Source organism: Macrotis lagotis, chromosome X, assembly GCF_037893015.1.
Source record: "Macrotis lagotis isolate mMagLag1 chromosome X, bilby.v1.9.chrom.fasta, whole genome shotgun sequence".
In the NCBI taxonomy this organism is placed as follows: Eukaryota; Metazoa; Chordata; class Mammalia; order Peramelemorphia; family Peramelidae; genus Macrotis; species Macrotis lagotis.
Window position 1 is genome coordinate 451621012 of NC_133666.1, and position 24691 is coordinate 451645702.

The window sequence follows — 24691 nt, forward strand, 5'->3', positions numbered from 1 at the left end:
ACAAACAGGGTTACTATGAATATTTTTGTACAAGTGATATTTTTACCCTTTTTCATAATCTCTTCAGGGTATAGATCCAATAGTCAGTCACATATTTTTTAATGATGAGATGGTAAAGAATATTCCTTGAAAGAATCTGCTATTTTCCTACTAATGTCCTCATCAAGGACATTATTCCATGTAAGAATGACTTTCATAAAAGTTTTGTATAGAGTTATGGTATATGAATGTTATTGAATACTATTGTTCTATAAGAAACTATGAATGGGGGCAACTAGGTGGTACAGTAGATAGAGCACCGGCCCTGGATTCAGGAGGACCTGAGTTCAAATCCAGCCTCAGACACTTAATAATTACTTAGCTGTGTGACCTTGGGCAAGCCACTTAACCCTGTTGCCTTATTTAAAAAAAGAACCACGAATGGTTGAACTCTAGAGAAGCATGGGATAAATTACACTATCTGAAGCTGAGCAAAGGGAGTAGAACCAAGAGAACAATGTACACATTAACAACATTGTAAATTGATTAACCTTGATGGATTTAGTCCCTCTCAGCAGTTCATTGAGCTAGGAGACCAGCTATGGACAATGCTATCCATTCAGATGAAGAAAAACAAAACAAAAAACCTACAGAATCTGAATGAATACTGCATTCACTTTTTTTAAATTTCTCTTATGTATTTCTTTTCTATCTAATGGTTTTCTTTCTTTTCCCTTAATCCTAATTCCACATACCAAAAATGACTAATCTGTAAATATGTTAAATAGAAATGTGTATGAACAATATTCACTTTAATGTTCACTGCTGAGGTAAGGGAAGGTGGAAGGAAATTATGTAACTAAAAATATGCATATGCATGTGGATGAATGTTGAAAAATTTTCATAATGTGTAATTGGAAAAATAAAATATCAATTGAAAAACAAGTTTTGTATAGCATTGGAGAGTTGGTTTATAGAGCAGTAATTATTGATGTTTTTCTCTGCCACACTTTTTTCATTATATGATCCAAGATTTTTCCATTCATCTAGTATGATCCCCCTCTTCAAATATTTTATACTTCATTCTTTGGATGTCCTTTCAATGGGTCACCTCCAACAAAGATAATACTTGATACAATCTAGCTGGTTTTCCCATCTTTGTCCTTTTTTATGCCATTTCTACCATTTTTTTTTTTTAGTTTTTGCAAGGCAATGGGGTTAAGTGGCTTGCCCAAGGCCAAACAGCTAGGTAATTATTAAGTGTCTGAGGTCGGATTTGAACTCAGATACTCCTGACTCCAAGGCCAGTACTCTATCCACTGTGCCACCTAGCCACCCCTACCTTTTTTTTTTAAACAGACACCTTGGAGAAAGTACTTTTATCAGTGAACATCTGACTTACCAAACAGAGAAAAAGAGATGGCTGATAAATGTAACACCAGGTTAGAATATAAAGTTCATCTATATAATCTTAACAAAGAAAGGATGGATAATCATGAAAAATGTCACTCAATAAAATACAATAGCAGTGGAAAGTAAAAGTTTAAAGAAAGTTCGGCAAAATATCCACCTATGCAAAGTCAGATCAGGGACATTCAAGAATAAAGTAAAGATGTTCAAATAGAACAGTTTAAACAAAATAATAATCTAAGTTATTTGCAAAAACCATTTCAACAAACACCTTCACTATAGATAGTTCATATCAACTAGTCCCTGAGGGCATAAAAATACCAAATTGAGATTGTTCTCTCTTCTCAATAGATTTATATTCTACTAGAAAGCACCCATTACAGTCTAGTACTTTGAACCTATTATCCTTTTGTCTTGATTTTAGACTTCATTTGTCTAATGAGCCAGGTTTCCCTCAAACCCATCATAGATGGGATCTGAAACAAGTTTGACCCCCAAATAGTTATTTTTGCTCTTTATATCTTTGTCTTCATTAAGAGGTACTACAAGAGTACCTACACAGTAAAACCAACTATGAATTCTCTAGCTCTCATGGGGCATCTAGATGATACAGTAGACAGCGCACTGGATTTAGAATCCAGAAACACTCATCATGATTTCAAATCCAGCCTCAGACACTCAGAACCTTTAGCAAGTCACTTAATTCTATTTGCCTCAGTTTCCTTATCTGTAAAATGAACTGGAGAAGGAAATGGCAAACCACTTTGCCAAGAAAACTCTAAAATAGGGTCATAAAAAAATCAGACACAAAAGAAACTGACTGAACTACTCCCATACAAACACATATAGTACCTGCTTATCATTTTACCACACACACAAAAATAAGAGGTTCTCCAGAATCCTATAAACAGAAATATCAGAATATACTCAATTTATAAGCTCCCCTCAAAAAAGAATGGAATTTCAGGTTACTATCAGGGAAACCCTAAGTATTCTGGTCAGTCTTTTTTTACTCTAAAACTTTTAGTACTCTCTTGTAGTTGAGATTCTTCCTGAAAAGTAAACATAGTATGGAAGCTACTAAACAAACTATTCTCTCTCATTCATCCTGACATGTCCAAATCATTCAATTTAATGGTAAGGAATAGCAAAATATAGATTTCTTTTGCCCTCAAGTCATGGATCTCCTTCTCTGCTCCTTCAACTTTGAGGGATACCTTGATGATCATCTTCATTCAAGAGGGAAAACTGTCTAGGAACTATATAGAAGATCCTTTTGTTCCAACAGGTCCTATGCCTGAAGTCTAGACTTTAAGCAATCCTTGAGTCTGTAGTCACTCATTCTGTAGTTATCCATTAGGCAATCTCCAGAGTATTCTCCTAGAAAATTATGTAGACTAGAAGGTTATATGCTGGGATCTCATTACCAAGGAATTCAAAATCCCTCATTCTCTACATATGAGGTTCAAGGCCAAGTGCAAAGTCATGAATAGCTCTCAGGTCACAAAGAAGAGCACATGTGTGTTTCTTCCTCATATGCTTTTCTGCAGGAACTTTGTCACATTTATAGCTGTACCTTGAGTTTAGAGAACACATTTCCAGGATCTCTCTTCTTGAGGTAAGTCCTCTTATACATATAACTCCTGTATGCTTCTGCTCCAAGACATCTATTACCAGTACCTGGGTATAAGCTTCCATCTCCACAAAACCAGATCAATTTTGCTTACATGCTGATCTGTCTTCTGAAAGGGCATTCTAACAATAACCAAGTTAGTCTATCAATTCATTTTTATAGAACATGGAGGAAGATGATTCCTCTAATAGAGTTCATCCTCCAGAGACCCAGTCAGCCAATTATCTTAAAGCAAACCTAACCACCAACATCCAAATAGAAATTATCTATAACTTTCAAAGTACCCATACTATCCCCTAGACATACTGTTCATGGAGAAACACTTTCCTGACTCCAAACATAACCTGTCTGGATTCCCATATAGGTTCATATCCTATAATTTCATCAAGTGAATTAAGGAGTTCATCAAACCTCTGTCTTTCACAATTAAAAATTAATTTCAGCAAAATATTTTCTCAGAATTATTTTCAATGAAATGATTCAGTTTACTTTTGCAAACAACTCTTTCTTAATGACTGTGGTAAAAGAAGATCTGAGGTAGCAGAGATAACCTAAAGTCCTCATTTAAATCAGAAATTTTAACCTCCTCTGTCAATTCAAAGTGTACAAAGACTACCTTCCAATGAGGAAATGAGAAGGATATGCAGGGTGGAGGAAGGGGAGATATACAATATATGCACAAATAAGTAGAGTGAAAAACCCTAAGAAAGGAAAGAATTCTAAATCTCGATTGCTGAGAAATGATTTCATGGCACCTGAGGTGAGATAAGAAGAAAGACAAGGATTTGAAAGACAAAGATGGAGTACATTATTTGAGGTAGGGGGGAGTGGCTTGGGTGAGTGTACAGAGGCAGAAGAAAAAGTTTTGAGTTCTGGAACCAGAGGTTCATAAAAGTTGATAAGGCAGAATAGTCTGAAATAAGTCAAGAAAAATGGGTTAAATCTAGTTTATGACATACTCTAAATGTCAGGCTAAGGAATTTGTAGTTAATTCTAGAGGTAACCAGCGAGGCCCAGAAGGTTTTCAAAAATGGGAGCAGTATTGTCAGATCTGTGTTTTAGGAAGATGATTATGGCAGGGGTATGGAGGATAGTAATAAAAAGGAAGAGGCTAGAACCAAGGAGACTAAGAAATCTTTGTATTAACCTACAATTAACCAGATCTATTGGCTTCAATATCCCTTCTTCCTTGACCGTTTCCTAGTAGTGAAGGTTTAATGAACAAATCAGAGAGAGAGAGAGAGAGAGAGAGAGAGAGAGAGAGAGAGAGAGAGAGAGAGAGAGAGAGAGAGAGAATGCATATCATCTTTGGAACTTTAGCAGGGAGAAGAGAAGATCTGAAAAGGAAAGCTATACCTATGGTATTTTAAGAGCCATCATTCAGAACTATACCTGTTCTGAGTGACACTAAAGGATAGAGTTAAGAACAATAGGTAAAAGTTATTTTAAAATAAATTTAAATTTGCTGTAATCATTAAAGCTTTGTTCAAGTGCAATAGTAGAGGCTCCCTCTTGCTGACGTTCTCTAAGCAAAAGCTAAATGCCCACCATTTGTTGTGGAAAGGATTCTTATTCAAGAATTAGACCAGATGACCTTTGAGTTCACTTCCAACTCTGATTCTGTGATTCTTTGAGGAATTTTAAAAGTTAAGAAGTATGTAAAGGTAAGCTATGTAATCATTACCTAAGGCAGGTGGCAAAAGCAAGAAGCTAAGAAAAGGATCTAGAATACACAGAGCAGCTAATCAGCCCCTGGATAATTAGAGTTGACTGTATCTGATTTAAGATGGGAGTCTTAAAGGGTTTTGTTACCTCTTGAGGAAAGCTAAACTGGGCAATTAAGGAAGACAGATACAACTGGGCACTGCCTGCTTTTCTGTGAAGTCCATTACCTTTTTTCCTCTACTGCTGGGGCACATGCTCTGTACTTTTATTATTACATCGTTCAATTGTTTATATTGCAGAAGCCAGAATTTCAGTTGCCTCTTAACCATTTTGCAAAGACAGTGCTCCTGCTCCCTAGAGAAATAACCATTACCTTAAAAAGAGATTGTCTTATTGCTTTATAAGTATGAGTATGCATCAGTTGTAGGCACAGCAACCACATTTGAATTAATAATGTAGACCTATTTCTCATCTATCTGTGCTCATCTTCTTATGACTTGTATTATTTATTAAGCATATATATTTATATATTGTCAATCCTCAACATTCTTGCATTTAACTTCCCTATTATTAATATAATATTGCATAATTAGTAGCTTCTTTTTCACTGCAAAAAGAAAAAGAAAAAAATGAGAGACATGATGCCTGAAAGTTTGTAAAGTATCTAGAATCAGACTAGGTGCTTCATTGATCTTGTTCACCCTTCCATTTTTAGAGTAAAGAACTTCATGCATTCCTTGCATACTTTCATTGTTGACTCATAAGAATCAAGATTTGTGTTTTCAATTATGCTCCCAAAGCATTGTACAAGTCCTTTGGGCTCTAAGTCCAAGTATGCAAAGTCAGTGATGAGGCTTATTGGGAAAATAAAGGTGTTACATAAATTTCAGCTGCTGTCAGTCAAGAATTTGTTATTAAAATACACCATATCAGACCCACCATCTGACAAAGTGGAAATTAAGATTCAGGTTAAAATATCTTAGGTTTAAATTTTTTATTAGCTGTATAATATTTATAACACTGTAGATTTCACTTATTTTGAAAAGTGAATATTGTCTGAAATAAATTTTTATTGAGATATTAGCACAAAAGGGACAGAAATCTAGGGATTACTAGCAAGAAAAATGTTTTGCATGTTACCAGTTTTATTTTATGTGATGCATTTTGTGGGTTATTTCATAGTTACTGTGTTAGGAAAAGTACAGATTACCAAGATGAATGTTAAAGTATATTTTTAGTAATTTCTAGTATAAGATTACAGTTTTTGGTGATTGTGGGAACCTTACTCCCATTTCCCATAGGTTCAATGTATCAACATTCACATTTTTTTTCATTCACATCATTTTCTAGACATTACCCCCTTGAAAACTGAGGATTGACCCTATTTATATGGTGAGTTTCATTTTTTACATGTCTCTTTTGCCTACAAAAATAATAACTCCCTATCTTTTTTACCTTCTGGGATCATTATGTTAAAAACTTGCATTATAAATACATATACACACATATGTGTATATATATATATACACATACACACATATACATATATGTATATATATATATACATATATATATATATGAACTTGCTTTGTGTCCACTTAATGCTATGTATTAAGATTTATGTGGCTTGGCTGGGAGTTCCATATTGGGGAACCTGTCATCTGAGAGGAGAGTTAGGCTCCCTGTATTCACAATCTCATTTAACACCAACTCCAGGACTATTACCAGAAAATAGTTTGCAGGACTGGTAATTAGGCATTTTACATGTCACCTTGGCTCTGTACTATGCAAACAATATGCAACCTTCTTGTCAGTATATAACATCTCTAAGGACTCCTCCCCTGCAGCTCCTCCTTTAACTCAATGGGATCTCTGGATATCTCAGGTCACAAGGTTGTCTCCAAGGCTTTATATATCTATTTCATGGTAAGTATGATCAGAAAAGGAAAAATACAAAAGATGTACAAAAGATGTACAAAAGATACAAATGGTCCTGTCCCCTTATTTTGCAAATGAGAAACTTAAACTCAAATAAGTTGCACATTGCCCAAGGTCAAATCCTGAGATTTCAGTTCATTCCACTATATCTCATATTTATTGAAAACTGTGCCTGACACTGTAGATATTATAAAAGTACTGTGAAACATAATCTTAGTGAAAAGTGAATTTTTAGGGACCTCTGTAATTTATTTTTTTTTAAAGCATTTCTTCTTCGGTGTCCTCATTTTGCAGAATATTATTTCTGCTCCATCCATTTTTGGTCTCTCTAAACATGTCATCTTAGTCTTAGTGCCTGCCTGCTTCTTACTTTACCCCACACTTTTCTCCCCCTGAAGGGCCAAATAGGTACCAGATAGTATTAGGAAAGGAAGAGAGAAGAAGAAATTTGGTAAGAAAGTAAGTCAATTTTTAATCCAATTTGCTGTCTTTTCTCACAATTTCTCACAATTTTCTCACAATTTTTCTCACAATTCATTGTCTGCTCTGTTGGTTACTAAATACTCATTAGGAAGATTCTTTTTAGGTTTTTTCAAGGCAATGGGGTTAAGTGGCTTGCCCAAGGTCACACAGCTAGGTAATTATTAAGTTTCTGAGGCTGGATTTGAACTCAGGTACTCCTGACTCCAGGGCTGGTACTCTATCCACTGCGCCACCTAGCCACCCCTCATTAGGAAGATTTTGACAAAACTCTTGAAGCATTTAAACTGCCCCTTCTTCCCCTGTTTTCTTTCTAAAACAGGGCCTTAGGCAAATACAATCCTTATTTTTCTAGGAAGACTTGGTTTCCAGGTCCCATCTCTCACTAATTCTAACTGTGTGATCCAAGACAAATCACTTACTCTGTCAACCCTTGGGCAACTCTTTAGGAATGAAATTTGAAAAGAAGGTGCTGATTTTCATTGGTGGGAGTTTCCTGAGAAATCTATTTACCAATGAAATCATAGTTCTAGCCCCCATCTCTATTTTATCTCTATGACAGGTACCTGTAATAGTGAATTCCTGTAGATAAAATAAAATGCTGATGTATACAGGGACCAAAAAAACTTTGCCCAACACAATCTATTTAATGTCACAACCTAGAGAGAACAACTAAAATAAATGTTTGTGATTACATATTTATAATACATTATAACTGATTCACAAGGCTGTCTATAGCAGAAAGGCCAATGAATCTGGCACCAAAGGATACATGGCCATCATATATCTTTGCCATTTATTAGCTGTTTGACTTTGGATACATCACCTTTCTGGTTCTCAGTTTCCTCATCTGTTAAATGAGGGCATTGGAACAGATGATTTCTAAGATCTTTTCCATCTCTAAACTGATATAATACCTTTTAATTTGTTTTTAAAAATTAGGATACAGAACTTTAGAAGGTGCATAAGAGATCATATAGTCCATCCCCTTCCTTTTTCATAAACAACTTAAGAGAAACCAGTGACTTGTCCAAGGTTGCAAAACGAATTAGCAATGGAGTCAGGACTAAAATCTGTATCTCCTGAATATTATACACTGTCTCTCATATTCTCCCTAATTTTGAGAATTATCCAGAGTTATTCCAGATAATTATCCAGAATTATTCAGAAGTGCTAATTATTTCCTCTCCCCCATTGGGAGAAGGGAGAGGAGAAAAGGGGTAGATGTGAGATGAACCTAACTCATATACAGAATATATATACTCAGAAACAGAAAGTGAGAGTCTGGTTTTACAACATTGTACTTAAGTAGAAAGTTTTGACTGTAATGAAGCAGTTTTTTTCTTACAAAACATTTTCATGAAAGCATTCTGGAACATTTTGTGGCACAAAGGATAAAGAAAAGGATTGAGAAAGGAATTAAACCATTGAAGCCAAAATGTAAAAGTATACCAAGTATTGTCTATATCATTCTGGTAAACTGAACGAATAACTGTGAACAAAATATAGGGAGCCCAGCAAAAGACAAAAGCCACCAAGATAATAGCAAGTGACTTAGCTACTTTGCTGTCTCTGAGAAATTTAGCACGCTGAGTTCTTAAGTCAGCCAACACAGAATTTGAGTGGGATATGGAGGACAATTCAACAGAAGTTGTTTTATCTTCTTGGGTTTTAAAAAAAGCAAAGAGGCTTTTCTTTCTCATCTTATTAACAGAAAAGGAAGGAACTTCTTTATCCAGTTTAGTAAGACACACATTTGAAAAGAATACACAGGTTGTTGAGTTGCCTTGGACTAGAGAAGGATTGTTAAGGGTGGTAGCAAGATTGCCTCTGACTCTACTGCGACTCTGTAAGCTCCAATAAATGCAATAGTTGAAATAGATCAACAAGCTGGTTGGGATCAAAAACTCAAAGATGGAAGTGATGAGGATATAATGCAGTTTTTTAAGGTGATGGTTTTGGCATTCTGTATCCACGATCTTCTCTTTCATTCCATTTAGGATTGCTGGACCATGTATTAAGAATGCCAGCACCCAAGTTGCTGCCATATAAGTGATTGTCCTTGAGATCGATGTTTGTTTAATTCGATATGATATCTAAAAGAAATCAAATTACTGTCAAGAGGTAAATATTTGCCATTCAACTCTTCTTGAAGAGAAGAGATGTACTAAGAAAATACGTGATAACTATAAATGCAGAGACATAGATCACAAGATTCAATAGAAGTTGTATCAACGATGAAGTCTTGACCTACTTCATAAGGATATCATCTTTTCAAAATTGGAAGGCTCTATGTACCAAAAGTTTTTATTAGTAGGGAATAAAATCTCATAAAACTCGGATTCATCTCTTAGAAAAAGAGGGACACAAACGAAAAAAAAAACAGCTAAAATGATTGATGAGTCCATAATGTGTAACCCTTGGAACAAAGAAACTCTTACAATCCCTGGGCTTATCCTTAAGTGACAGCTCATGACTGGTATATTCAAAAGCGGTTAGGGTCTGCTTACCCTAAATTGGTACATTAGTAAATGTCTGCAGCTCCTTCTGTCTACCACAGTATAAAACCCATATGGACCCCAACACCTCCCCATGAGATCCCCTCAGGCCATCAATAATCAGACTGTAAATATAGTTCTGGGCAAAGTTGCCAGGATATGGGGACCTTAAGGGAAGAAGAAAGGAGTTAGTATTTTTAATTATCCACTATGTGCTAGACTTTGTGCCAATCAGTTCACAAATATTAGATAATCCAATCCTTGCAATTCTGAGAGGTAGGTACTATTATTATCCCATTTTACAGTTGAGGAAACTGAGGCAGAGAATAGTTAAATGATTTGCCCAGGGTCATGTAGCTAGTAAATGTCAAAGGCTGGATTTGAATACAGGTCTTCCTGACTCAGTCATTGTGCTACCTAGCTATCCTTACTTAGACAGCTTCCTTGGGACATTTGCATTGCCTCTCTGAGCCAGATACACTATCCAGAGCCCAGATAGCAGAGACAGTTAAGACAAATGCATTCTCCAAATGTTTTACCCCCTCCATCAGTTTGTATACTTTTTTTGGGTGGTTTTTGTTTTTTGCTTTTGCAAGGCAGTCAGGTTAAGTGACTTGTCCAAGGTCACACAACTAGGCAATTATTAAGTGTCTGAGGTCAGATTTGAACTCAGGTCCTCCTGACTCCAGGGCAGTGCTCTGTCCACTATGGCACCTAGCTGCCCCAGCTTGTATACTCTTAATAAACTCCATGGTTTGAGGTTCTCTCTCTCACTACCTTGAAATCCAGTCCAGCTGATTTTTCTTTGCAAACTATGGAAGTCCTTAGTGTTTTTTCCATTCCTTAGAAAGAAGACAATCTAAGCTTAAAATCTCAAGGATCTTCATTTCTGTCAAGGGCACAACCATACCTGAGTTACCAAGGTTCACAACCTCAAAGCCACCCTCAATTCTTCACTGTCCTTCATTCCTCATCCATGTTTAATCAATGCCAAGTCTTGATCATTCCACCTCAACAAAATGTTTTTGATGTGTCCCTTTCTCTCTACCCACCTGTCTACCTCCTTAGTCAAGCATTCATCTCCTTTCACACAGACAATTATAATAGCTTCTAGGGGCGGCTAGGTGGCACAGTAGATAAAGCACCGGCCCTGGAGTCAGAGTACCTGGGTTCAAATCCGGTCTCAGACACTTAATAATTACCTAGCTGTGTGGCCTTGGGCAAGCCACTTAACCCCATTTGCCTTGCAAAAACCTAAAAAAAATAGCTTCTAATTGGGCTCCCTGTTTCTTTTCTCTTCCCTCTCCAATCCATCATCCACATACCTGCCAATATATCCCAAAAATATAGGTCTGACTATGTGAATACTCTGCTCAAGAAGCTTCAGGGACTTCTAATTAACTCTAGGATAAAATGTTGATTAGCATATATAATGCTAATCACAATCTAGCACCAACCTATGACTGCAGGCTGATCTCACATTATTCTCCCTTATGCATTCTATGCTCCCACCAAATTAAGCTATTTACTGGCCTCCATGCTTAACATTCCATATCCTCCATCAATACCTAGGCACAGCTAGGGTTTCCCTACTCACTTCTGTCCAAGAAGTCCCTAACTTCCTTCAAAAAAATAGTTCAGACATCATCTCCTAGGTAATTCTTTTCTGATCCCCCCACTCCTTCACAAATATGGGTGTTCTCTTTCTGTCTCTGAAATTACTTTGATTTATTCTGTGTATCTAGATATATCTAGATATACATGTGTTTATATACATGCATCTATGTAAGTATATTCATAAGGAATAACCAAGAAGGAAGCGTCTTGGCATAGTATTTATGTTGTCAATATACATATACAAGGTAGTGTATTCGCACACACATTACACATATCTATTCATATATAATGTACACACAAACTACACATACCCAAACATATGCACATGATAGATATATGTGTATATTTATATGTTTATGTGTAGTATTAGCTTGTGTGAGTAACTTGTTCCCTCCCAATAGAACCAAAACTTCTTGGGGTCAGGGACTTATACACCTTAACCTCTATACAAGTGTTTGACACATAGTAGGTACTTGCTGAACTGAATTGAACTGGGGAAATGTACATCATCTAATGAGAGGACACAGGTGAAAATTGTAAGCTAAATAAAGTTTTCTAGGAAATAACTTTTGGGGAAACTATTAGCAATTCCAAGACTAAGCTAAAATGTATATGGTGCTGACCACAAGTTCCTATTTCAGTTTGCTTTTTTTGCCTTCTGCTTCCTGCACCACTAATTAATATATCTCTTGAATTAAATCTAACGATTATGAAGATGGTAACAATACCCAGATGGTCGCACTAAACTGTGTTTAGTTTTTTAATTGCTCTGCTCAGCCCTTGTAATGATATGATGCAATATGCTGGAAAGCGATCTCCTTTCCATTATGCATAAGGTCAAATGGGATAATGGACAACTAAGGGAATTGAGAAGATGCTTATCTCTTCATCTCTAGGCAGCACTTTTGACTGATGGACAGATCACTGAATCAAGTTCTTATTTCTGTCTAAGGAACACTTGAGTTCTCAGCACTCACTTGTAGACCTGTGTTGACCAGGTCTAGGCAATCTCTATCTTCTCTCTTCCTGCACACACCCACTGGTACAGATTATCTATGCAGATTTGATCATCTGCCCACTTCCTTTGGCTTCTTTTTGAACCTGTTGTCCCCCAGAAAGTGGCCCACCCAATAGCACCATATCACAAAGTGGTGCAGTAGATAAGAGCACTGGTCCTGGAGTCAGGTGGACAAAGTAACATCTATTATTCCTAAGGAAAGGGCTTTTCTCCTGTTTCTTAATTAACCAAAAATTGTTTCCTTACTGGATTGTTTTTTCTTGCTTTAGGGTTCCAAATTCAAATTTACACTTTAAGTTTAAAGGATGAAAAAAATAGTCAAATGCACATATTCTACTTACAGCATTGCAGATTAATTGATACCGGTCATAGCTGATGAGGACAATGCTATACACTGATGTTGTACACAAAAAATAGTCAGTAATTAGCCAGAATATACAGAGCTCCCTTCCAAAGCTCCATTTCCCTGTCATTTCATAAGGGATGTATATAGGAATGCAGATTGCGCCTGTGGAAAGAAAGATTAAAACAACCTAAATGAATTAATACAAAAAGGGTATAACTTGAGCTGAGTCCATAGTATATGAATGTTTAGGATAATAATAAAAAAATGACTTGATTTGTTGATCAATCAATAAGTATTTATCAAGGAAGGAAAAAAAAGAATAAATTAAGTACATCCTATGTGCCAGCACCATATTAATTACTTTACAGATTATCTCATTTGATCCTCACAAAAGTCCTGGGTGGTGGATGCTATATAGCATTAGTCTCATTTTACAGTTGAGGAAACTGAGGAAGACAGAGGTTAAGTAGTTTGTACAGGTTATATAGTTGGTAAACATCCAAAGTTTTGCCATCTTTCATAAATGAAAACTGTCTCTACCCTGAAGGAACTTATGATCCATTAGGGAAAATATGTGCACAAATAATTCTATACAAAATAAAGAAAAAGTGATTTGGAGTGAAGATACTAGCAGCCAGGTGGGAGGATCAGAAAAAGTCTTGTGTAGGAAGTAGCACTTGAGCCTTGGAAAATCATTTAACTGGATCTCATTTCCCTCATCTATAAAATCAAGGAATTGGACTCTGTCTTTATTGTGATACTGAAATCAAGTTACATACTAACAGGCAGACAAATGATTTATTTCACAGTGCATTTTGGTGCAAAACAAACTAGGTTCAGGGTTCTCCAAAACTTTAGCCTTAAGATCAGTTTGGAAGGAATGAAAAGCATGATGGAGTGATTATGACTTTTTTTTTTGGTGAAGCAGCTCAACACTCCCAAGCTCAGAGATTCTACCAGCCTCAGTCTCCCTAGGAGTATTATGCCACCATGGCTAAGCCACCATGCCCAATCAGTCTTTTTGGTTCTCATTGAACAAAATCATCTGATTTCTCTTGATAGCCACAAGCAACTGCTACCCATCAACTACATGTGTGTATGTTTGGGTATGTGTATGTTGTGTGTATGTTATATATGAGTAGATATGTGTAATATGTGTCCAAATACACTGCTTTGTATATTTATATTGCCAACATGAATACTATGCCAAGATGCTTCCTTCTTAGTTATTCCTTATGAATATACTTACATAGATGCATGTATATAAGCACATGGGTTATACATATGCACATATCATTGCATATGCATATATAAATGTTTGCTGTATTATTTGTATAGCTGTGATTGTGTTGTGTATAAAATAGTGTGCATAAACATGTGCTTTTGTGTGTCACATTGCAGATACATGTGTGTCCATTATTTGTATTTGTCTCCACGTGTGTATGCAGTGTGTGTTTATGTGTGCATGCACATGTCTGTGCAGTTGTGCATGTATATATAAGCATGTATTTAATTATGTACATATAGTTGAGTGTGTGTGCGTACCTACATACATGATGTGTAATTAAGAGGAAGACGGGTTGGCATAATGGATAGAGAATTCACCTTGAAACCAGGAAGACTTCCTGGTTCAGGTACTGCCTCTGACATGTACTAGCTGATCAGGTTACAAGCTCTCAGTGTTCTAAGTACTCTCTAAAACTAAGTCAAATAGAAGATTTTGACCTGCATTTGTAAAGAAGAGTTTCCTCTGCCAATGAAATCATTGCTCCAGTTCCCCACCCCAACTGAAGCATCACCTTCAAGGATATAAAATAAAATAAAATATAAAATATAAAATAAGGATATAAAATATAAAATATAAAATAAAATAAAAAGCAACATATTTCTTCTTTGTACATGAGTTTGAATTAAAATAATAAGCTGTGTTAGACCATGCTAACAACAAGAATTCTATTACATACTACAAATGATATCTTCTCCAGTTTTATTTATGAAGAAACTGAAGCATTGATAGGTTTAACAGTGTTCCCATAGTCAGATATGGGGATTCAGATAAAAAAAAAAGTGTCTGAGGTGAGATTCAAAGACAAATCTTCTGACCCAAAGTCAGCACTCTGTCACTATGCTTCACTGCTTCTCAAGATTAGTTTTAGTATTTACCTATAGTCCATTTAATTCAGCAAACACTTATCAAGTACACTGTATGCAAAGCATCAAGGATACAAATATAAAAATAGTTTTTACCCTCAAGAACTTTACAAACTACTAGGGTGAAAAAATGCCTAAACCAATAAGTGTACTATAAGGTAGAGTGTGAGGCAGTGTTCTATGAAAACTGGAGGAAGAAAATATTTTTTTTTCTGGGAGGAATTATAAAAGACTTTAAAGAGGAGGTAGTACCATGAGCTGAGCCTTTTTTATATGTGTGTGTGAGTGTGTGTATCCATATACATTTACACATGTGTATAACTTTACGTATATAAAGATAGATAGATGGATTATTGACTATTAACCAAAACATTCAATAAATTGATTATTTTAGTTAGCTTTAACTATCCCCTAACATTGTCATTTTATGAAATTAACATTAAAAATGTTCATTTTTTTTAAAAAGGAATGCAAATATGAGAGGAAAAATTCCAAGAGTATATAACCACTAGACTATAATTGTCTAAAAAAAATTCAACAAATTATATGCAAGCAAAAATTAAAAACTACTTGTAAGAAACATTATCTTCCCCTTCTACTTGATTTTTCTTAATCTTTTAACAAAATTCAATTCCTTATTTTAACCCTTCCCTATTCCTTGAAATGACATGATATATCTTTAAGAAATAAATCATTATCAATATAGATCTTTTCTCAAATAAGTACATATATATATATATATATATATATATACATATATATAAAACAACTTACCTATAAAAAAGTCAGCAACGGCCAGATTAAGGAAAAAATAATTATTTCGAAGTCTAAGGTTTTTGTCCACCACAAATGCCATAATAATCAAGCCATTTCCTATCATAATAGAAAAGGCAAGAAAAATCTTCAGAATTAACAGGATTACCACAATTTCTTGGTTATTGCATTGGGTATTGGGTATTGAACTGTCGTTGATGTTGCACATAGCTGCTGCTCAGATAATATCAATTGAAGAAATTCAGTGTATTCACTTACTCCAATAAGACAGTTCTGACAAGTAAATTTTCCAACAGGACACTTAAAAAATACAGTCCCTGAAGCTAAGTGGAGTTCTTTTTTAAAAAAACTGTAATACTTATTTCACAATATTTCCTGGTTCTTATTACAACAAACTTGTGATAACAATTTCCTTTCAGATGAATTTGAAAAAAAAATGTTGTTTAGAAAGTCAGATGTTTTTATCTGTACATTTTTAAATGTATTGTCCTCAAACTTCCCTTATTAGTTACTCCCAATGTGATATTTTCACCAATAGTAATAAAACTTTGACTTAAGTCTTGGGTTTCTTTCCCTAAAGATTTTTTTGTGGATTATTTAGTTTTTTTGTTCAGCCATATTGGCTTCTTACTATCCTTCACATATGATATTATGTCCCTTTTCTCTACCTTTGTTTAGGCTATCCTTCTGGGTTGTAATCTCACTTCACCTTCCAACCCACCATTAATCTTGTATTTCAGGGTTTATATTTAGTAAATACTTTTATTTATACAAGTTGCCTCCTCTAATAGAATGCAAACTCTTTAAAAGCATAGTCCTTTATTTTCAAAATAGGTGTACTGCCCACAAAATTACATATAAATTTTGGAATTTCAAATTGCCTTAATTTTAATAAAGCACAGGGAATAAAGGACATGTTTTCCTAGTATAAACCATTCACTTTGTTCAGAAGACCTTTCGCATAATTTGATTGATTTAAGTCCCAGTACTTCTTAGGAATAAATTAAGAACCAGTTGAAAGGGGCAGCTATGTGGTGATCAACCCTAGAGTCAGGAGGACCTGAGTTGAAGAAATTCAGACACTTAATAATTGCCTAGCTGTGTGACCCCTTGGGCAAGTCATTCTTTTTTTAATTTAATTTAATTTTTTTATTTTTAAATGTATTTATTTATTTTGAATTGTATAATTTTCCCCTAATCTCATTTTCCTCCCCACCCCCCCCACCCCCACAGAAGGCAGTCTGTTAGTCTTTACATTGTTTCCATGGTATACATTGATCTAAGTTGAATGTGATGAGAGATCATATCCTTAAGGGGAAAAAAGAATGAAGTATAAAAGATAGCAAAATTACATAATAAGACAATGGAAAGGTAACAGTCTTTGGTCTTTGTTCAAATTCTGCAATTCTTTATCTGGATACAGATGGTATTATCCATCACAGATATCCCAAGATTGGGACAAGTCACTCTTAACCCCATTGCCTTAAATAAAATAATTTTTTTTAAAAAAGAACCTGTTGAGATAATTTAGCAATTTAGGCATTCAGTCCAGGAGCAGAATAAATCATTCTTTCCCCAGGAAATTGAGCTTTAGTGAAATTGTTAAAGCATAAGATTCTCAAAACTATATTCCTAGTAAACAGATTGATTTCTTTAGAGCGTACTCAGCTTCATATCAGTCCCCTTGCCAAACTTTGTAAGAAATTATGACTCTCAGGTATCTTCCTCTATGTTACTTACAAAACTCAGGAGATCAATGATCAGGATGCTGGGAGGCTTGTCCTGCCAGGAAGAGACAACAAGAGATTGTGCAAGGATGATAGTCTTTGAGGAGCAGTTTGGGCAACTTAATATTGTGCAAATTTCATAAATCACAAAAGAAGATTAATGATTTTCTCTAAACTCTGCTTTTGTATAAAAGATCAACTATTTCCCATTTGTAGGGGAATTTCTGAAATGGCCATCACTTATAGGTTAGAGGTAAGATCTTAGAGAATAAAACTTCAAAATGCCTAACCTATATTTTCTGCCATTTTATTTTAACCCTATATTTTTAAAGTTTTTACAATTTTAGGTTTAACAGTTTTGGGTACCCATGTCATGCAGATGGACCAGAATTTTGAAAAGGGACAAGGTCTTCCATGTCCACTCAGACATTCTCCTAAAGAAAGGTCTCTAACTTCTCAAATTCCAGCTCTATTCTAAACCAGTGTTTTAGATGACAGATGTGGGTTTAGACAATTTTGATTTGGAAATGGAGTAGACTGACTGTTAACAATGCTGGATATGGGACCCCCTAAAAAAACCCTACAGATTTTGGGCCTAGTCAAAAATGGTCTTGAAATAAGGGGAGGCTACCACTTTTTTCAATTCAATTGCTTTATTTTGAAATTAAATATTCTCTGGATTTTAGGAGGATAATTGCCTGTTTTTTCAGCCCAGGAAGGTATTGAGGACTTGTCCTTAGACCAAAACTTTTGCTTTGGAAAGTGGTCTGGTATATTGTAGGTCTCTAGCACCTTAGGAGAGTATCTGGGTAAGGGATGTTATCTGACACCCTATTGTCTGTCTTTGTGTTGTGTTTTTAGGACTCTCTAGTGTGAGAGCAAAGTGTTTTTCCCTGGTGAGTCATGAGAATTTGTTTCAAGGTGCTCTGACTCAGTTTATGTGTTTTGTAGGTGTTTGTTTAAATTATGTGTTTTTGTGGTACAGGCAGAATCAAACCCTCAGCTGTCTCTGGCTAGTAGGTTTGCTGTCATATCTCTATGTAGGCCAGTATCCCTTCCCTCTTGTCACTCCCCTCCCCTACTGGGTCAGCATCTCGCTGCCTCCCTCTCCCCTTCTGTTTCACAGCAAGGAAATAGGGGAAATTGGATTTTTTTGGTCTTTTCCAAAAACTCACAATTCAATGCCACAGGGCAGATTTTCCTGAAAATCATGCTGTTTTTGAAATGGAAAAGGATTCTGTTTTTCTCTTCCTAACTTTCATTAAGTTCTGGTCTGACAATTTTGTGACAGGCACTGGGAAATTTTCATCCTTCCCTCTTTCTCATTCTCAGTGTTTTGATTGACTATTTCCAGTTGTCTTTTATATTTCTGTAGTTCTGTTTTACTGTCAGGGGTCTGTCTCTCTCCCTCCTCCCTTGCCCTTTTCCCAGCCACTGCAAGTCACTAGCAAATGACAAAAGCTATTATTTGGATTGGCTGACTATATCAACTATAATTACTAGTGAGGATAAAATCTCTTCTGGATCATTATTACTTATAGTAACTATATTTTAAGATTTAATGTGAGTATTTTTAGCAATAAAATTAAGACAAAGAAGAATATATTGAGAAAACTTTGTCATTGAGTGTCTTTTCTCTGTCTTAAGCAAACAGGCCCTTCCTTTTGTAAATACCTATTGATTCAAAGAAAGTGGTACTTAGAAGAACTTTTGGGGCGTTATTTATGATGCTTAAAAATAAATTTTATACCAACTATAAAATCCATTTTTAAGATTTATATTTATTTTTATTTTAAGCTTGAATAACTAAAAGATACCTTTCATTTTACAATACAGAGCAGGGATTCATATTGGTAGTTCTGGCACTGGCTCAGTTCTGGTTTAATTGGGTATCAAGTCACCTTCTTGAATAATTTCAATTATCAGCATAAATACAATTTTAATTTCTCCTCATGCAACAAGCATGGCACCAAAACAAAGCTTTGTATTATGCTTGAAATAAACCAACAAAAACCTTAATGCTCTAGCCCCCTACCTGAAAAAGGGGTTACCACAAGCCCAAGTCCCCTAACTGTCAATAGTATAATTAACCCTATCTGTTCTACTAGGAAGAGACTTCTTTTTGGACATCAATCTCCTCTGCTACCTAGGAACTTCAGTTATGAAATCCTAGCTGCTCCCTCAGACACATTTCCTTCCTTGCAATCTGTCCAAGAAGAAATATATATATATATATATATATATATATATATATATATATTATAAATATATATATTATATATATATAACATATATATATATAAATTTCAGAGGGAAAAAATTTGTTTTGACTATCTTACATCTGACAAAATAATATATAGCTTTCTTAAAGAATATCTATGATCACATAACACCCTTTCTTAATAAAGCTAATGGTCCCCCGTTATCCCCAGGATCAACTACAAACTCCACAACTTGTTACCTTGTCACTCTCCAGTTTCACCTGTTATTTCCCTACAATCCAGCCTTACTGAGTTACTTGTTATGCCTTACGATCTTCCATCTCCTGTCTTCTGCCTTTACATAGTTATGCCTCAGTCAACCTATAGAAAAATTCCGACCAACTAGGTGATTAGTAAAGAAAGAGAGTCATTTTATTCAAGGTCAAGGAATTACAATTCATGGCAAAGCACTGTCTTTTCAGAGAGGGAAGCCTGGGGAGAGGAATTACAACAGTGGTTAGAATCAGGAGGAGCAGCTAAGTAGATGGATTGAATATCAAGTCACAAGTTGTTTAGAGATTTAATCTTTCTATCATTGAAATAGATATGGGGGCATCTAGGTGGCACAGTAGATAGAGCCCTTGCCCTGAAGTCCAGAGAACCTGAGTTCAAATCCAGCCTCAGACACTTAATTACTTAGCTGTGTGATCTTGGGCAAGTCACTTAACCCCTTGCCTTGCAAAAAGAAAAAGAAATAATTAAAACTTGGGAGCTTATAGCCATCAGAGGAAATCAGCAAGTCAGATGAAGGGGAATAGCATCTTCCTAGAAAGACAACAGGACTGGTTTAAGCTGCCTCTAATGGCCAGCAGAGGCAGTCCATGTACCAGGTCCCAAGATAGAGTCACCTATCAGGGTGACTGCAGAACAGTCAAAACCCAAGAAGGGAGTATTGTTAAGAAATTAAAATTACAAGGTTGCTTGATGCCAGCATCCCTGGGCGTGTGTTTGCAGTGATGTGAGAAGTAACCAGGCCAGGCAGATAGCCACAGACAACTTTGATCAAGGGTCCAGGATATTAATACCGCAACTACAACAGTAAACAAGTTTCTACTCCACTTGATTCTTACAATACTTACCATTCTTATCAATAGACTATGCTATTCCATAATGTCAAGGTATCATGATTGATCTAGCTGTTTATCAAGGTAGTGGTTAGCCCAAACTTGTACAGGACATGGTCCTGAATCACTTAAAGCATCTGGTTGCATCATTAGTAAAACCTGGAGCTGGCCTCAGAGATCCTTGCAGAGCCTGGATCAGGTATCACAGCTTTCCACAGTCGCTCACCAGAAATTCTCACCAGTAAGGTTATGTCAGGTTCAAGGAATCCTGAGTAAGCATCTTCTTAAGTCCTAGTTCAAACTACTTTATGAAGGTTCTACTTTGCTAGTTAGGCAGGGGAAGCAGTGAGTTCAAAGAAAGCTTTTTTAGCATGAAATACTTTAGTAAGGAAAGGAGCAATAAAACATTCTAGCAGGGCGACTAGGTGGCACAGTGGATAAGAGCACTGGCCTTGGAGTCAGGAGTACCTGAGTTCAAATCCAGCCTCAGACACTTAATAATTACCTAGCCGTGTGGCCTTGGGCAAGCCACTTAACCCCATTGCCTTGAAAAATCTAAAAAAAAAAAAATTCTAGCAATAAAAGTAGGACTTAGTCCACTTTTTCTAACCTTCATTCTCTCCATGTCCAATACTTAGAATGTTATTTCATTTCTGCATAGTCTAGAGGTTTACAGAGACTTTCCTCACAGCTTAGAATATATGTATGGTTGAAGCATTAACACTATAGTACAGATGGGGAAACAGAGGCTTAGAGAAGTTAGACAATTTGCTCATGCTTGGCATAACCCAGTAAACAAGTCTCACATTCTAATTTTTTGGAGACACTTTGCCTCTACCTTAATCCTCTTTTCATCTCCATCAGTTGAAATTCATTTTTTTATTAAGGCCTAGCTCAGGTACTACCTTTTACAAGAAACTTTAGAAAGAACCTTTCAATTGTCAATCACTGCCTCAAATTTATTTTGAAAAAGATCTGGGGGGGGGGCTAGATGGCGCAATGTATAAAGCGCCGGCCCTGGAGTCAGCAGTACCTGAGTTCAAATCCAGTCTCAGACACATAATAATTACCTAGCTGTGTGGCTTTGGGAAAGCCACTTAACCCCATTTACCTTGCAAAAAAACTAAAAAAAAAGAAAAGAAAAAGAAAAAGATCTGGCCATGGGGATAGGAGTAAAGAGATGTAATTAGAAAGTCAATTCTTAAATACATTGTTCTGTGGTCCTTTTAAAAATACAGCTAATATAGGTTAAAAATTCCCTCAATAAATATCTTCCCATTGTTCTGGGATGTATGTTTAAAAAACAGTAATGAGCTGGTAACCACTGAGACAATGGGACTTACTGATCTTGCTATAGAAACTGCAACAAGAATGATTTAATGTGCATTTATTATGCCTGTACTAAGAAAGCCTGGGATCTCAGGCAGTCTCCCCTATAAAAGAGCAATGGTAACAACAAAATCCTGTTTGTTGTTAACACTCAGACATTCCCTAACCTTTTCTTTCAGACCACCTAGAGGTTTTGATTCATCATCATCATCATCATCATCATCATCATCATTATCATCATCATCACTAGCATCTATATGGCTCTTTAAGGGTTAGCAAGTATTAATATACCACTTTGAGGATTGAAAAACATTTTCCTATGGTAACTCATTTGATTTGAACCTCAAAATCTCAAGTAAAGTTATTCCCAGATGCAAGTAATCTCCTTTCTGCTCAGCACTTAAAACATTCTGATACATAGGAGCTTTGAGGGTGACACCCTCTTGGTATGGAATTAGTTTAAATTAGGTTAAATCTTTCTTCAGAAACTTATTAGGCATCTAACAGAAGGCAAGACTTTAAACCTTTCTTGACCTTGGTCTCATCATCCGTAAAATTGGGATAATACGTGTGATATGTCCTTCACAGAAGTGTGAGAATGAAAGGAGGAAACATCCAAATTCCTAGCCAAATCTTAAGTAGCTGTCATTAATAATGGCAGCTCCTATTAGTACTATTATTATTGTAAAATGACATTCCTTTCAGATGAAAAGTTTAATTAACTGAAAAGGGTCAGAAACAAATAGTAGTTGTTGTGAAACCCTGAAAAAGAAACCCAACAGAGGAAACCAATTTAAGGTAAGATTGCCTGTATCTGATTTCCTAATGATTAACTTGCATATGATGGATATGAGAACACAGTTCCTAGAAATGTATGAGACAAATATGTAATATAAAGTTATGGTAGAGATGGAAGAAATTTAGATTTTGGATTTGCTTATGGGAGAAATATCTCCTCTTTGAGTTCAATGCAGTAGGTGACCACTACCAAACTAATCTACCACAACACAAAAATTATGGAGGGGAAAATGTAGATTTTTGCTATGCTTAAGCACAGGTTGAGGATTTTTTTGAATAACCTTAAACACAGAATGGATTTCCTTAAAATTATGCCAAAGAAATAAAGAAATAAATTATTGTATATATTCTAATCTCATACATTGTTTTAGGTCAGAAAAGTTTTTTTTAAAAGACAGATTCATGATCCCATACTTCCTTCAATGTCATAAAAGTTGAAGTTAGTTAAACAGAATCATAATTTCATACATCCCCTAAGGAACAAAATCAAGTTAAACAGACTCCATAGGTAAACTAAGGCACCCGATTAAACTATATTTACAGAGCTCACAATGGACTGATTAAGAGAAGAGATTTACATGCCTACAGAGATAGATTCAGCAAAATCCCTTCCTCAAATAAAGTAAGTCAAATTACTTTGGGAAGTTTTGACTCTTTCTTTGGGGGGGGGTGGATTGCTTTTATCTAAAGAATGTTTGCAGCCTTAAACAAATTTTCATATCCCATGAGAGAGGTTTCAGTCAACTTACTTAATACTTATTAACTGTATGACCCAGACAAGTCAATTAACCCTTATTGCCTCACATCCAGGCCATCTTCAGTCATCCTCATTCATATTTGGTCACTGGATCCAGATGACTCTGGAAGAGAAAGTGAGACTGGTGACTTAGCACAGCATCTCCTTACTCAAATCCAATTCACTTCCTTGTCATGTCATCATCTCCCTAAAGTCATGGTCTTCTTTGAAGATGAAGAACAAACATCATCATCTCCTATCCCACTTGTTCTTACATATATTTTACAAAGCATTATTTTGACCATATCCATGTCTGCAAATAATACTATTTGTTCCATCAAATGATGTTTTTATATTTAGCAATTCTGTCAGCAACCTTATATGTGCTGGCAATCCTTTTGATGCCACATTGTTTCTGGAAAAAAGATAATTAAAATAATTTAAAATAATAATTTAAGCAATAATTTAATTTCTGGAAAATTTCTCTTACATTGACAACATATTTTACATGGACCTTTTCAAAATATAATTTCAGTTGATGTCATGCTATCTACTACTAATGCATTCATATAAGGCAAAATGGTTTTCCTCTTCATCAATAACAATACTTGTAAATCATATTTCTGTATTTGGGCTTTTTACTTTGAATTTCTGGATTCCACCAAAATGTTCATTGACTCTGCTTGTACTAGTTTCAGCTACTGTAGTGGATTTTTTCTTCAATTCAGTCAGTCATGTGTTTCTTCATATCAAAGGCAGATTATTTCATTTTTTAAAGGCAATAAAAATGTAAGACAATAATGTTTAAGTACCATTGTTAAAAATGTCCAATGACTAAAACTAATCTCAAGTTTTTTTTCAATTTTTTTAAGAGGCAGGGGTAAGGCAATGGGGTAGAAACCCAATTTATTATGTATTGTGCTTACCAAAATGAATGACATTAAGAAGTAGCATGGTACTTTTCATTTCCAACTTCAAGTTTATATAGTTTACATTCAAAGTCAACTATGCCAGAAGCACAATGACATAATTCATCTGAGAAATAAACCTATACCCCTAGCAGTGGCAGTGATATATCATACCCATGTCAAGATTTAACAGACACCAATTCTAAATTGACCTGATTTGCATGTAGCATGTTAAATAATACCAACTGCATTAACTGTCTGTTGGAGTGAATCCACATTCATTGACTTTGATTTCAATTTTGTTTTTTCAGAAAAATGAAAAAAAGTCCAGGCATTTGGGTCATTGTTTCATACTCCTA

The 24691-nt window shown here is 35.4% G+C and overlaps 2 protein-coding genes across 2 annotated transcripts in view; both read right to left on the reverse strand.

Moving 5' to 3' along the window:
* Positions 1–6285: 6285 nt before the first annotated feature.
* On the reverse strand, positions 6286–15797 carry HRH4 (histamine receptor H4). Its single transcript, XM_074207008.1, has 3 exons — positions 15510–15797; positions 12580–12746; positions 6286–9201 (listed from the first exon to the last, which is right to left on the reverse strand). The coding sequence occupies exons 1-3, from the start codon at positions 15715–15717 to the stop codon at positions 8410–8412; spliced, it is 1167 nt and encodes a 388-aa protein (XP_074063109.1). The 5' UTR covers positions 15718–15797; the 3' UTR covers positions 6286–8409.
* A 1452-nt stretch (positions 15798–17249) lies between these two features.
* Positions 17250–24691, reverse strand: part of IMPACT (impact RWD domain protein) — a 66642-nt gene continuing 59200 nt past the window's right edge. The window contains exons 13-14 of the transcript XR_012472491.1: positions 23438–23548; positions 17250–17291 (exon numbers count right to left, since the gene is read on the reverse strand). The gene's annotated coding sequence lies outside the window, so the exon portion shown is untranslated. The remainder of the gene's footprint in view (positions 17292–23437; positions 23549–24691) is intronic.